This window comes from Geotrypetes seraphini, chromosome 12 (assembly GCF_902459505.1).
Source record: "Geotrypetes seraphini chromosome 12, aGeoSer1.1, whole genome shotgun sequence".
Taxonomy (NCBI): Eukaryota; Metazoa; Chordata; class Amphibia; order Gymnophiona; family Dermophiidae; genus Geotrypetes; species Geotrypetes seraphini.
Window position 1 is genome coordinate 83638765 of NC_047095.1, and position 15205 is coordinate 83653969.

General features: G+C 42.6%; 1 protein-coding gene across 1 annotated transcript in view; it reads right to left on the reverse strand.

Moving 5' to 3' along the window:
• The window catches only part of NCF2 (neutrophil cytosolic factor 2), a 57482-nt gene continuing 42277 nt past the window's right edge, over window positions 1-15205 (reverse strand). The window contains exons 10-15 of the mRNA XM_033915215.1: window positions 11743-11818; window positions 10029-10078; window positions 7300-7430; window positions 4247-4358; window positions 1444-1612; window positions 1-911 (exon numbers count right to left, since the gene is read on the reverse strand). Of these exons, the coding sequence (XP_033771106.1) occupies window positions 814-911; window positions 1444-1612; window positions 4247-4358; window positions 7300-7430; window positions 10029-10078; window positions 11743-11818 (636 nt within the window). The 3' untranslated portion in view covers window positions 1-813. The remainder of the gene's footprint in view (window positions 912-1443; window positions 1613-4246; window positions 4359-7299; window positions 7431-10028; window positions 10079-11742; window positions 11819-15205) is intronic.

Genomic DNA, 15205 nt, shown 5'->3' on the forward strand with positions numbered 1-15205 from the left:
CATTACTCGAATCTACCACCCCTCAACCTCAAATTATGCCCTCTGGTTTTACCATTTTCCTTTCTCTGGAATAGGCTCACGGAGGATAGGCTATTGACATTATGCAAACTGATTTCCAAACACAGTAAGAGTTTCATTTTAATGTAGTAAACATGTTTTCTTCTTAAATTTTACACTTTTCTGTCTTTTACAATTAAATATGTCATTTTCAATAAAAAACAACTTGTTATAAAATCCATAATAATTTAGCTGGCGCTGTAGAATGTTAGGAATTATTAGAAAGGAATAGATAACAAAACTGCAAATATTGTAATGCATGGGTATGGATATTTGATGTGATTGATCACACTTTGACTTGTGTACAGGTCTTATCACCACATCTATGAAAAACAGAAAAATACAGCCAAAATGCTAAATCAGATAGAGCTCTTCAGCTGGGAGAAGAGATAACTAAGAAGTAGATGTGTTTGCTGTTTATTACATTGTTACATGATATGGAGCACATGAATGGGGATAGGGGGAACTACATGAAACTAACTGCATAATTAAGCTGGGAAATGTGTTCAAGAACTTAGGAAAGGTTTGGACAAGTTTCTGGAGGACATGTCCATTGACCCAGAATTTTGATGGCCACTAGCTCTTCTTTAACTAAGCAATAGGCAGTGGATTTCCCTGTTACGATGCATTAGGTACTGTCAAGTTACCAGGATTTATCACTTTGAGACAGGATGCTGGGCTCAATGGACTATTGATCTGACCCAGAATGACATGTCTTATGTTCATGAATTGAAAGATTGGATAGGCTCCTAAATGTCAAATTCCAGGTGTCTTGGCTATGTGTTCTCCAACAAATGATGTTGGGAAGATGCCCACTTTCCCATTGCACTGGCCTTCCCACCAGTCTTCATTTACTGAAAAAGAAAATACAATAATGATGTTAACAGTTTTCTTTCACATTAAAAAAAAAAAAAAGAAAGGGGTTTCTAGTTCTTTCAGAAGATTAAGAAATTTGCACTTGTATGAAAGGATGCCTACACCAGGACTCTCCACTGTTTAGATTGAGGAAGAATCTTCTCTTGGTGCCCTCTCTCATGGTTGCTATCTGTTTTGATAAAAATCAATTACTGAAAACAAAGCTATGTTTTGGCAACTCCAACAGAAATAAAGCAGTGAAGAATGGGTTAGATGCACTAAAGTCAGCGATCATCACTAACCCTGTTTTCACAGCTTTAGCGACGATTGCTTTTATCGACCCAATGCACAAAACAGCTCACTGTGTGTTTTCCCCTTCGATCATCTATTTTTCAATCCAGCCATGCTAATAGAGAAACAGAAGCAGCTAGTGGCTGAGGGTATTAAAAGGTGGAAAGAACAAGGATTGAGATTAAGTGTAACATGAAAATAAGAGAATTAACCTCCATCAAATCTGAAGGAATCATTTACCTTTGGACAAGACAAGTATCACATCCCCCTGATGGAACTCCAAATCTTCAGGCTCTATAGCTTCATAGTCAAACAGTGCCACTACCTCACTGGCTTTTTCTTCTAGTGCTTCTTTCTGCTGACCAATATCCTTGACATCAATATTTTTTTCACTTGTCATCCGTTCCACCTAAAGCAGATAAGTCTCTTAATAGCATGATGATGCATATACTTTGTAGAAAGTATGCCTATAGTATACCATTAACCACAAGTTTAAAGAAGATAAAAGAGAAAGGATTGAGCTATGTTTGTTTTAGACATTCCAAAAATAAATTATAGAGCTACTAAGTTACCTAGATTCAGGATAGAATCTTCAAGCCAGTCCTGGATTTCTGACAAACTCTATCCTATTGCATTGTGGGCCCCACACCACTTTAATGTTGTAGAATCAGGAACTACAAATCCCATACTGCTTTGGAAGTTCAAAACCAGGTTTTGCCAAAGAAAAAAGTCTCCCACACAGAACTTGGCAATTCTTCTAAATATAAAAGAATAATAAAGTGAAACTAATTCTAACCAAAATTCAAATTTGAATTGTTGGGGTTTAATCTAATCTCCAGCATAGGTGTATGAAAGGGTATTAGGTTCAAATTCCAATGCTGCTCCTTATGATCTTGGGCAAGTCACAACTCTCCATTGCCTTGGGTACAAAGTTAGACTGTGAGCCCTCCAGGGACAGGGGAATACCTACTGTATGTAGCTCACTTTGAGCTACTACTGACAAGATGTGAGCAAAATCCAAATAAATAAAAAATCTTGTTCCTGTCGCTCTTTAGTATGTAAACAAAACAAAAAAAGGAGGGGACAAAAATACCCAAGTCATGGGTAATCAAAAGGAATTGTTTGAAAAGTCTGTCTACAAATGCCAGAAGCCTAAGAAATAAGATGGGAGCATTAGAATATATTACACTAAATAAAAAGATAAATATAATAGGGATCTCTGAGACCAGGACAATCAATGGGACATTGTCATATTATATTACAAATTATATTACAATGCTAGGATGGACTGAATTGATTTTAAAAAAAAAAAAAATTCCCTGCCTATCTCCTAAGCAGCTTACAATAGAAAACATACATATTTAAAATTTACTCAAACATAGTACAACAGACACATCCTATCCATTCCTTCCCAATATGATGGAGGGTAGCATCAGTGATATAGTTAGGGAAGGCCATCTTAGTGGGTGTGCCAGCATCTGTCCTCCTCTTTGCCCCATGCCTCCTGAGACTTTGCCAGCACAAGCAGCATCTTACGCTGGCCTTGGCTCTCCCTCTGAAGTCACTTCCTGGGTGCAGGACCAAGAAGTGACAGAGGAAGAGCCAAGTTTGGCGTGGGCAGCAGGTTAGAGATACTGCTCATGCTGGTGATGAGTTAAAGAGGTACCAGTGAAGGGAAGGCACAGGGGGCAGGGAAAAGGGTAGGGAATACCACCACCCTAGATGCCCCTTACCCTCCCTATGCCACTGGGTAGCATTACAAGGGTCAATTTAAAAATTTCTGGCCTTACCAAGAAAGAGCAAAATTAGCATCAGAATTCTAAAGCTATCCAGCAGATGGCTTTGACAAATGTCTATAGTTAGATTTTCAAATCAGTCTGATGTCTAGTTTTGTCATGATGAATTTGCAGCCTGGCATTGCATAAGCTATCCCTCTGATGTCACTTCCTAGGCATGGGGTCCAGAAGTGATGTCAGAGAGAGGTGCTACCAATGCGGGCAACAAGTTCATAATGGTGTTCATGCTGGGAAAATTAAAGAGGTACGAGAGGAGGGAAGGAGCACGTGTGCGTCGGGGGAGGGTGGGGTCAGGAAGGAGCAGGGAGTGGCGAGGAGGGTGGTGGCCAGCGAAGGTAATTCTCCTGGCAACTCTATCATATCAGACTCTGCCATCATCTAATATGTTACTGTATATTACCTCTATTGAATTGGAAGCTTTTTTGTCTTGACCTAAATGCCTCAGGACCCAAGGCAGGAAAACTTTCTTGAGACCAGGGCGCTTCAACCATTAACATTCTGCGCATCCACCCTTTTCTGAAATATTCCTTAATGCTTATCCATGAACCCACTTCCCTAGGGTAAATAGTGGGTTGGCTAGATGGGTGGGGAGGGTAAGGAGTTAAGTAGATAAGGGGCCAGTGAGAAAATGCGGAAGTCCTGGATTCAGACCACTCATGCAGGAATTCAAAGACTTGTGAGTCTCCAAATTGAGAATCCTGTCCCCAGGGTTCTCAAGGTTGAAGATCCCAGTTTTTTTTATGGCTGATTTTTTTTTTAACTTCTAATAGACTTTCTAGTGAAGTCTACTAGAAATCAAAATTATATTTCATCTCCAGAAGTAAGAATTCAACATTAAAAAGAAACAGAAAACCCCCGCATTATAATTTAGTACACGCTACATCAGAAGTAATTCCACAGGCAGATCTTGAGTATGTGAAGTTCTAAGTCTTTATTTCCTAGGAGTAGCTTAATGGTTAGAGCAGCAGGATAAGAAGTAGAGGAGCCCAGTTCAAATCCCAGACGCTCTCCTTGTGATCATTTAGCCTTCCATTGCCTCAGGTACAACTCGGATTGTGAGCCCTCCAAGGTCAGAAAAATACCTATTATACCTGAATGTAGACCACCTCAATAGCTTTTGGGCTTGAGGGGTTATATAAGAAATTAAAATAAAACAATATATACAAAACGGTTCTAAGTTGGATGTAATAGCTTATTCCCTGGACCTTAGTGAGAACCTACAGAGTTAAGATAGTAGTTTTGCTTACCTCTGCATAGTCACACCAAAGTTTCAGATAGTGGTTTTTGGCCTGACTCCATGCTACTTTTATGCTTTCTTCATTTAGTGGTACGAGTTCTTCACTATTTATAGACCTATAGCTGCAAGAGAAGAAGCATTTAGCAGCAGGTCTATTTAATTGGGGTTCTAGATCATGGAGTAAAGGTCTACTATTCTGCTTTGCTTTCAATGATTTGAAAACATTGGTCTTTGCTATAATTTTGTACTGCATTGATCATTGTAAATCACTCTTTTGGCTTTCCCCAATCTGCTATACAAAAATGACAACTTCAAGCTATTGCTTCTAGATTAACACAGGCAGATTTGAATATATTGCCTCAATCCTTAATTCACAAATTTTTACATAGAAGGACTCAGATTTATCACATACCTGTACCTTTCGAAATACCCTACATGTTCTCAGTATGTAAACTGAATAGCCTTACCTCTCCACATCAGTCATTATCCTGACACTACAAGGTCTATTGTTTTTCCAGATTTTGGTTCCTCAGAATGGAACTCGGTCTCTTCCTGTTTTCCTAAGAGAGGAATTAAACTGGACCTGTTTTAAAAACTGCCTAAACTATCTATTCACCCTAGTATTTGGAGACAAGTGATTCTCAATCTTGAAGTTCCTACGAACACTGGATCTTTGGATCTTTTTTTCTCTCTCCCCTTTTCTCACCAATTTGATTGCTTTCATTGTAAACTGCTTCAATTTCCCTAAAACTAAAACTACCCATCTTGGGCCTCAGTGGAAGCAGAGCCCTAGTGAGGTATGTGTGACCAGTAAAGCTGCATAGGATGCAAGAGAGATGGGGATGTCAAAAAGAGTATCCTGCCCTGCTTGGCTATGAGGCAGTGGGTGGGTGCGAGTGCTAGGCGGTGTGTCACACAGGGTACATTTCTGACTCAGAATGCTACTAGTGGATAGATTATGAGATTGCTCGTGCTATTGGATGGTGCAGAAATAATCCAGGAAAAACATGAGCAAATTAACACAGGTTCCATAGTGTATACATATGGTGAGCAGCCATACCTCTGAAATCCAGTCCACACCAAAACTTCAAAAACCTCCATAACATCCTCTGTACACACATAAGCTTTGAAATATGAGGAGCTCCAAATCTCCCAGAATGTCCATAAAGAGCTGTTTACTCAGTTCAAGTGGGAAAAATACCATTAATCCAGTACTGAGCAAGCTCAATTCTGAAGTTCATTTGTATTTTTTCCAAGACTGCCCAGGATCAAGTTAAATAAATCAAGTGCTGCTTCATGAGCTCAGAACCTCATTCTTACATTATGAAAGATGCAAAGGAGATCTAGGAATAAGACCACCAGAGGCAGCAATAAAGCCAAAGAATGAATAGGTTGCTATTTTGAGCACTGGAAGAAATGCAGCCGTTTTCACTTCCACAGACAGAGAGGCCTGTTGGCAGTTACACACCACCTGAAGATATGCCTGCTTTTTTTCATATATTAGGTTTTGAATCGAGAGCAGTGGTTCTAAGAACTTTGCAGGGGCAGTACTAACCAGCTGGATTTTCATGTTATCTTTAATGAGTATTGCTGGAAATTAAGAGTTTTTAATTTATTAAATTTTCCTAGGTTTCCCTTTCCACACATCAAGGCAGTTAATAATGTCACAAATCTAAGGGAGAGGAGAAATATAGACACTGACTGGCACTGGAGGTAATATAGTTCTATAATATTGTGAAGGTGTATGTGAGGCCACAGCAACTGAAAGGCCAAAGCCTCCAGGCAGAGTTACCAGAGATCTGGGGGAAACCCGGACATGTCCTCTTTTTAGAGGACTGTCCAGGATGGCCAGACGGTTTTTAAAAATGGGGGAGTCTGGGTTTAGCTGGCTCTCTCGACTCCCCCTTCTACCTCCTCCCCAGGCCCGGCAGCTATAATTTAATCTTTGGGCAGCCGGCAGCAACCACAAAGTGAGCTTTCTGTCACTGGTCTGCCCCAGATGCCACCTCGCTGCAGTGATTTCCTGTTCCCGCGTAGTTGGGACCTGCAGAAAGGTGGCATCAGGCTCATCTCACTGCTGTTGCCGGTTGCCCAAAGATTAAATTACAGTGATGAGGTGAGCCTGCTGCCACTGGTCTGTCCTAGAAGCTGCCTCTCTGCAAGTCCTGAATATGCATTGAAAGCAGTGCATGCAAATAGATCTCATGCATATTCATTGCGGAAATCCTGAAAACCCAACTGGCTTCTAGCCCCCCAAGGCCACCCCTGCCCTAGACCTAAGTGAGAACTCACAGAAATAAGACAGTAGTTTTGTTTACCTCTGCAGTCACACCAAAGTTGCAGCAGAGAAATGGCTTCTGGGGCAGACCAGCGGCAGTGGGCTCACCTCATTGCTGCAGTGATGCTGGCTGCCTTGAAGGTTAAAATATAGCGGCTGGCCTGGGGAGAAGGTAGGAGAGGGAGTCGGAAGGCAGCATTGGAGGTTGGAGGAGAGAAGGTAAGTGATTGGAGAAACACCATGGAGGGAGGGAGGGGGTTAGAAAAACAGCATGGAGGGAGAAATGGCTGGAGAAGCATTATGGAAAGGAGAGAGTACAGGAGAAAAGAGCATGGAGTAGGGTAGTGCTGGATGGGAGGGGAGAGACAGAAACAGCAGGAGAGGATGTTGGAAGGAAAGAGATGGGCACCCAAGGAGGGAGAAGTTTGGGGGTTGGAAGAAAAGAAAGAGAAAGAAAGAAGCACAGCACAGGGAAGCAAGTGGGAGATCACGGCTTATTGGCAGGAGACTTGGCAGATCTGCATAAGGGGAAAGCTATGTGTAATAAGCAGATAATGGAGATGAGAGAAGCAGACATATGGTTGACAGGAAAAGGGAAGCAGTGCCAGTTTAGTAGGAGGAATGCCAGGGCTAGAGGCAGATTCTGTGTCAGTTGCTGCAGCTAATCAGAAGCTCTGCTGCATATCTTCAGAGTTTAACAAAACCAATATGAAGATACCAAGTTATTTAGTTTGATGTACTGTGCCTTTAAATTCCATTACTTCTAGAAATATGACCCAGCTTACCTCAGCCTTGTACACTCCTTTTGAAGTTGCAGCTTCTGACACACTCTGTCCAGTATGTCACTGTAGCCCTGTGCTTCTGCGGCCTGTAAGGCTACCGTGTATTTACAGTGCACCTTCACAGTGTAGTGTGCCTGGGACCCAGAGGGAGGAAGAGCACCCATTACAGTTTGAATAGCAAATCAGAAAAAGTGCAGAATAAGAGGAAGTAATTAACATAATAAAACACCCTCTATCAGAAGAGGGTTCAAAAAGGGGTAGACTTATACTCAAATAAAACAAACAGGATTGGCTATCAAAAGTTCTCACTGCCGTTCTGTCAAATGGAAACACTATCACATTGAAGCTCTGTACCCTTACAATTGACTAATCTGAGAGAGCCACTGGTTTAGATGAATTCTGCTCTATAATAAGATACCATGAAATCCGTTCACAACCATTGTGGAAAAAAGACTGTTAAAACCAAAGATGAAAAAGCCAAACTGAAACACTAATAAAACAGATAAGCTTGGCTCTCTGAAAGATTAGAAATATAAATCATGTTAAATTATTATTTTTTTTTTTTTTTTATTGTCAAATAGTTGACCTTCTGCCTTTTGGCCAATAAAATATTTTTCTTTTATGTTTGTTTTAAATGATCACATTTAAGCAACTACTGCTTCTATGTCAAGATACTCTTTACTATTTGGTTAATCTTAGAATGATTATAAAAAGTTCCCCTTTTAAGAAATCTTTGTGTGTGTTTTTAACTTGCAACCTGTTTGTAGCATCACCTTTTGCTTCTATTCCTTTTTCTCCAATTCTCCACTCACTCGCCCTGTGCAATATAAAATCAACCACATGGGAACACCGTGTTGGCTTGGGGGAGGAGGCCTAGGGTTTCAAGGTAGATGGTTTTCATTTGCTACATTGCCAGAAGGCAGGAATTCCCTCCTCCCATTTTCAATAGACATCTAGATCATACTGCAGTTGAAAGTGGGTTTCTAAATGTTGCTTTATTCAGGAAAATTTTTATATACAAGTACTCCCCCGAAATTCACTGGGGTTCAATTCCAGGACCCCCTGCAAATTTTGAAAAACTGCAAATACGGTTTTAGGCAGGGAAGATAGGAGAGGGCAGCTGGAGCGCTGGCAGGTGAAGGAAATCACTCGCGGTCTGCTCCGACCACCTCTTCCTGTAGTGAAGTCAGAAATGGTTTTCAAGGGTGATGATGCGGAGAAACTGAAAGAAGTCTCAGTGAATCTGGAAGATGTACTGAGCCAAATCGATAAGTTAAAAGGCGATACATCTCAGGGTACTAAAAGAACTCGAACATGAAATTGCTAACCTGTTGTTAGTGATCTGTAACTTGTCATTAAAATTGTCTATAGTACCTGAAGATTGGAGGGTGGCCAATGTTACGCCGATTTTTAAAAAGGGCTCCAGGGGAGATCCAGGAAATTACAGACCGGTATGCCTCACTTCGGTGCCAGGCAAAATGGTAGAAACGATTATAAAAAGTAAAATTGTGGAACACATAGACAAACATGATTTAATGAGATGGAGTCAGCATGAGTTCAGCCGAGGGAGATCTTGCCTCACAAATTTGCTTAACTTCTTTGAAGGTGTGAATAAACATGTGGATAAAGGTGAGCCAGTTGATATAGTGTACCTAGATTTTCAGAAAGCTTTTGATAAAGTTCCTCACGAGAGTCTCCTGAGAAAATGAAAGAGTCATGGGATAGGTGGCAAAGTTCATTTGTAGATAAGGAATTGGTTATTGGATAGAAAATAGAGGGTAGGGTTAAATGGTCATTTTTCTCAATGGAGGAGAGTAAACAGTGGAGTGCAGCAAGGGTCTGTACTGGGACTGGTGCTATTTAACTTATTTATAAATGATCTGGAAATTGCAGCGACAAGTGAAGTGATTAAAATAGCAGATGACACTAAACTGTTCAAAGTTATTAAAATGCATGTAGATTGTAAAAAATTGCAGGCGGACCTTAGGAAATTGGAAGACTGGGCATCCAAGTGGCAGATGAAATTTAATGTGGACAAATGCAAAGTGATGCATATTGGGAAGTTATCGAATGCTAGGGTCCACCTTGGGGGTTAGCACCCAAGAAAAGGATCTGGGTATCATTGTAGACAATACAATGAAACCTTCCGCCCAATGTGTGGTGGCGGCCAAAAAAGCAAACAGAATGCTGGGAATTATTTAAAAAGAGATGGTTAACAAGATTAAGAATGTCATAATACCCCTGTATTGCTCTATGGTGCGAACTCATTTGAACTCCTTATCTCAAGAAAGATATAGTGACGCTAGAAAAGGTTCAAAGAAGAGCGACCAAGATGGTAAAGGGGATGGAACTCCTCTCGTATGAAGAAAGACTAAAACGGTTAGGGCTCTTCAGCTCGGAAAAGAGATGGCTGAGGGGGAGATGTCATCATTGAACAATGGCTGAGACTCCCATTTCCTGCCCTGGGGCAGTGATCACTGCTTCCTCAGCAGCCCGGCCTTGGTTGACCCAGAAATGGAAACTAGGCCTGGAAATCAAACATGGATCTTCCAGACAGCAACTGAGTCAGATAGTTGGGGCATCATATTCACAGTGCTTTTTCCAGCCTTGTGATGGCATTCCTCTCTTGACACTCAGGGAGCAGCACAAGCAGCATATAGTCTAAAGCTCCAACTTGATTAGAAGCCTGCATCTCTGCAAGATCATTAATCATGCAAGATCTACAGTATTACCTTCCATGTTTCTTCTCTTTGTAGATCTGAAGATGAGTGGGATGCATTATCTAGAAGCAGAAAAGTTTGCAAAGGAAGTTCAGTGTTTATTTTAATTGAGTTTCCTGTTTGTTTACATAAATCCATCCCCTGCTTTAACCCGAGCATTGGCTGTGCCCCTCCCTTGACCTGGAATCAGAAAGCATAGATCTTCCTCAGGCCTCCCTGTATAAATATATTGTGAGCCAAGCCAGATGGTGTGTTATTGTGCAATGACTGTGACTCCCTCCTTCTCAGATGTGATGATTGTCTTCACAGCTTGCCCTCTTCCTAAAGTCAATGGGCTAGATTCACTGACCACTTTGCGACCCTGACCCAATTCACTAACCTTACTCCCAATCCGATCTGCGCCTGATCCAAGCATGCAAATGAGGGGAAACGGCATGCAAAGTAGGAAAGCAGCAATTCACTAAACTGAAGAAGGAACACCGATTGGGCTGGCCGATCCAAAAACAAGCGACTGCTGAGGACCCAGTCGCTCACGTCCCTGCCAACTCTCCTGCTCTCTGCTGCTCCAACTCTCCCGGCTCACACTGCAGGGAAGGACTCTCCTGCTCTCTGCCACCCTTCCCTGCAGTTCCCTCCCCCTCCAGGCCCAGATCCATCCTGTCTGGTGTCAGGTCAAAATCGCGGAAGACAAAGGTGCGCGCCAAAGAAAATAACTGTTTTTAGGGGCTCCGACGGGGGGGGGGGTGCGGGGGAGGAACCCCCCACTTTACTTTATACAGATCGCGCCACATTGTGGGGGGCGTTGTGGGGGGGTTGTAACCCCCCACATTTTACTGAAAACTTCACTTTTTCCCTATAAACAGGGAAAAAGTTAAGTTTACAGTATAATGAGGGGGGTTACAACCCCCCAAACCACCCACAACGCCGCCGCGATCTGTATTAAGTAAAGTGGGGGGCTCCCCAACAAAACCCCCCATTGGAGCCCCTAAAAACTGTCATTTTCTTTGGCGCGCGCCTCCGTCTTGCGCTCAGTTGTCGGCGCGCGCCTTTGACTTCCGCGGTTTTGTCTATGAACCATCCTGTCCCTTACTACCCCAGAGCGACCTGCTGTACAACTTTTCCCACAACAGTAGCGACGTCAGTCAGCACACTGCCACAATAATACCCGCAGCATCACTAGCTGCAGTGCCCTTAACACTGAAGGGAAGGACTCTCCTGCTCTCTGCCGCCCTTCCCTGCAGTGCGAGCCTGTGGTTTTAACCACCCGCGGGTTTAAAGCGGTGCTGCACTATGGCGTGTTCTGTTTCAGAACACACCGCAATGCAGCCCCACTTTAAACCCACGGGCTAAAACCGAACGTTTGGTAACATAAAGGCAAGGCTTCACATATCTGCTATTTAATCCGCGGCTCCTCTAGTGATGGTATTTTGGTACACAGATTGAAGAAAACCATTTGCCGCTGGATATTTTCTGCTCTGGTGAAAAACATTGCTGTCGTGAGCATGGGAGCAGAGATGGACAGCAAGCGCATGCACAGATCATCTACAGGCAAAGTGAGTTTAAGGTAACAAAAGTATCCATGGGAGAAGTAAGATTTGGACCCTGGTTGACCACTAGAGCACTTCTCCACCCCCATTTCCTTCACTCTGAAAGCACAGAAAATAATTTTTTTTCTGGGCCTGTAGGGACCCTGTTGGGATACGGTAAGTTTGAGTAGCTTTCTTACCTATCACAATCCTTGGCATCTGAGGAGCAACGGATGTAGGTGGAGCTGGGATATTAGACTCTGGTGCTATTTGTTCCTGTTAACAAAAGAGGATGTTATTGAATACTTCAGAACATCAAAACAACTAGATTTGGTGGACATGAGACACTGGTTGTATTGACTTATAATTAATACTATCTTCCCGCTTATTAACTGTGATATGTACAACTAGTCTGTTTTATGTTTAAGTTATCTTTTGTATATTTACATATATGTATATTTGCATATTTATAATAATTATTTGTATACTTTGTATATTTATTTTGAAAAATAAAAAATTTATGAAAAAACACAAAAAAAACCCCAAACAACTAGATTTATTAGTCATGCATTTCCCTAACTCACAGTATTATAAGATTAGTTCTTGATTACTAGCTTCAAGCCCAGAGTTACCTCCTGTCTTTTTAAGACCTCTAATGGAACATATGAATTGCCGCTGCTGGGTCAGACCAGTGGTCCATCGTGCCCAGCAGTCCACTCATGCGGCGGCCCCCAGGTCAAAGACCAGTGCTCTAAATGAGTCCAGCCTCACTTGTGTATGTTCCAGTTCAGCAGGAACTTGTCCAACTTTGTCTTGAATCCCTGGAGGGTGTTTTCCCCTATAACAGACTCCGGAAGAGCGTTCTAGTTTTCTATCACTCTCTGGGTGAAGAAGAACTTCCTTACGTTTGTACGGAATCTATCCCCTTTTAACTTTAGAGAGTTCCCTCTCGTTCTCCCTACCTTGAAGAGGGTGAACAATCTGTCTTTATCTACTAAGTCCATTCCCTTCAGTATTTTGAATATTTCTATCATGTCCCCTCTCAGTCTCCTCTTGTCATTCTCACATTAAACACTTTTCTTCTACTGCAATCATTATCTATGTTCTACACTTCTCTCTCTGTATTCACGGTTTCAGCATTCACAGTTTCGATTATTCACAGTTTTTAGCTTGCTGGCTCTTCCCCCCAATTACGTCAGCTTGCGTAGAGAAATCGCTGATTCCAAGCGTTCACAGAGAAAAATCGCTGATTCCCAGCACTTTCTTCACTGTGTTTTGCCTCTCCTTTAGGAACAAGCCAGGTCTCCCACCATATTATTTGCAGTTTCACTGTATTCACAATGGTTTAGAATAGAAAACAGCGAATAACATATGAAAAAAAGTTAATCCCCTGTCACAGCGAATACGGAGGGAGAAGTGTACATCTCATTTAGGGACTCTGAAAGCTTGGGAAAAGAAAGTAGATTGCATACACCTCTCTCTTCCTCCATAACATCTCCCTTCCCCTCCCTTCCCCCCCCCCCCCCCCCCCCCCCCCCCGGAACAAGGACAACTTTCTGTTTGACATTTGATATCACTGGTTTGATTTTCTGGTTCAGCATCTTTCTCTCTCTCTCTTCCTTTCTTTGTTGTCCGTTTCTCTACTGTCCTTATTTTCTCTTTTATTTTATGTCTTTATTTTATCATTTCCAACAGCAGCAGCTACTTTAACCCTTTCTCTTCTCTTTTCTGTCCCTTTTGCTTCCTATTTCACTTCTTGACTCCTCTTTCTGTCTGCTCTTCATTCACAGTGAAGTTCTGTCTCCTCTTTTACCTACATCATCACCCTTCTGCCCTCGTCCAGTCAGGGTTCTTTCATTCTTATTATTTTTGGTCTTTGTTTCCCCATTTTGGTCTCTCCACTCTTACTAATCTTGCTCTTCCCCCTTGCTCACCTTCACTTCCCATTTTTGCTTTCCATCCTCCCCTACTCTTGCTCTCTCCCTTCTCTCACACATTCTTCCTCTTCTCTCCTGCTAGCCCCCCTCCCCCTAAAAAAAAACCCTCTTGTCTTCTCAACAACACATGTGGTGATTCCATACAATTTCTGATATTCCTCTCACATACATGCAATCTTTTGTCTCTCATCTCTGTTAAGGGTTATGCATTTGATGTACAGTGTTCCCCCGCAAATTCGCAATTTGCGATTCGTGGACTCAGTTATTCGTGGTATTTTCTGACTGCCTCTTCCGGTCAGACAATACAGGGAATGAGTCCGCAAATCAGCCTTCAGCACAGCCGATTCCTCCTCTCCCCCCCTGGTCAGCCAATCAGCCTTCTGCACAGCCGATTCCTCCTCCTCCTCCTCTCCCCCCTCCTCCCCCCCGGGTCAATCAATCAGCCTTCTGCACAGCCGATTCCTCCTCCTATCCCCCCTGGTCAGCCAATCAGCCTTCAGCACAGCCAATTCCAACTCCTCTCCACCCCCAGTCAGCCAATCAGCCTTCTGCACAGCCGATTCCTTCTCCTCTCCCCCCCTGGTTAGCCAATCAGCCTTCTGCACAGCCAATTTCTCCCCCCCCCCCCCCCCCCCCCCCCCAGAGCATACCAGGTTTGATTTACTGCACTCACCAGTGCCCCAGCTGCCCTCTCCTGCCTTTTTACAGACTCAAAACTGCATTCGCGGTTTTTCAAAATTCACAGGTGTTCCTAGAACGGAACCCCCGTGAATTTCGGGGGAATACTGTACTGCCTTTCTGTAGTTCAACCAAAGCAGTTTACATTTATTAGATGCAAATACTTTCTCTGTTCCTAATAGGCACATAGTCTAAAGTGTTTTGTACCTGGGGCAACAGAGGATTACGTGACTTGCCCAGGGTCACAAGGAGCCACTGTGGGAACTGAACTCAGTTCCTCAGATTCTCAATCCACTGTGATAACCACTAGGTTGCTCCAATCCTTATTCACACGCCTTCTCTCTCCTCCCCACACGTTCAAGCATGTTGCTTCTTCTCATACACACACACATACAAACACAAACCCAGAGTGTCTTTGTCTCTCTTCTCTTTGTTCATTCCATTCTCACATAAGATACAGCATAATCAAACTAAGGGGGAAATTCTATGAGGCACCTCAAGCTAGGTGCTTAACTTAATTAGTAAACTAGCTTCAATTATGAGCTTTAACAATCAAGTGGGTGACAGGTGCAATTCTACAAAAGATAGGTGCCTTACTCCAAAGTAGGCGTGTTTAGGGGCAGAGAAGGACTTAGGCGCTGCTAGATGCGATTCTCTAAAGCACTCAGGCGCCTATAATGTAGGCCTTTAAAACCCTGGCAAGTTCAATTGTACACTGGGTAAAAAAAGTATTTTCTCTAAGTCAAGACTGGGAGATTGGGCATCAGAATGGCAGATGGCAAGTGCAAAGTGATACATGAAACATCTGTAAGGAATTATCTGGAGAAGAGGAGTTTTCTGGGGGTTAGAGAACTCAGTGTTCAAATCCCACTGGCAAAGTGATGCATGTAGGGAACAGGAACTTAACCAAAGTATATTACACGATACAAAGGTTCACTTTTGGAGTCACTATCCAGGGAAAGGATTTAAGTGTCATAGCTGATAATATATTGAAACCCTCTACCCAGTGTGCAGTGGTGGCTAAGAAAACAGAACGTTAGGGATTACA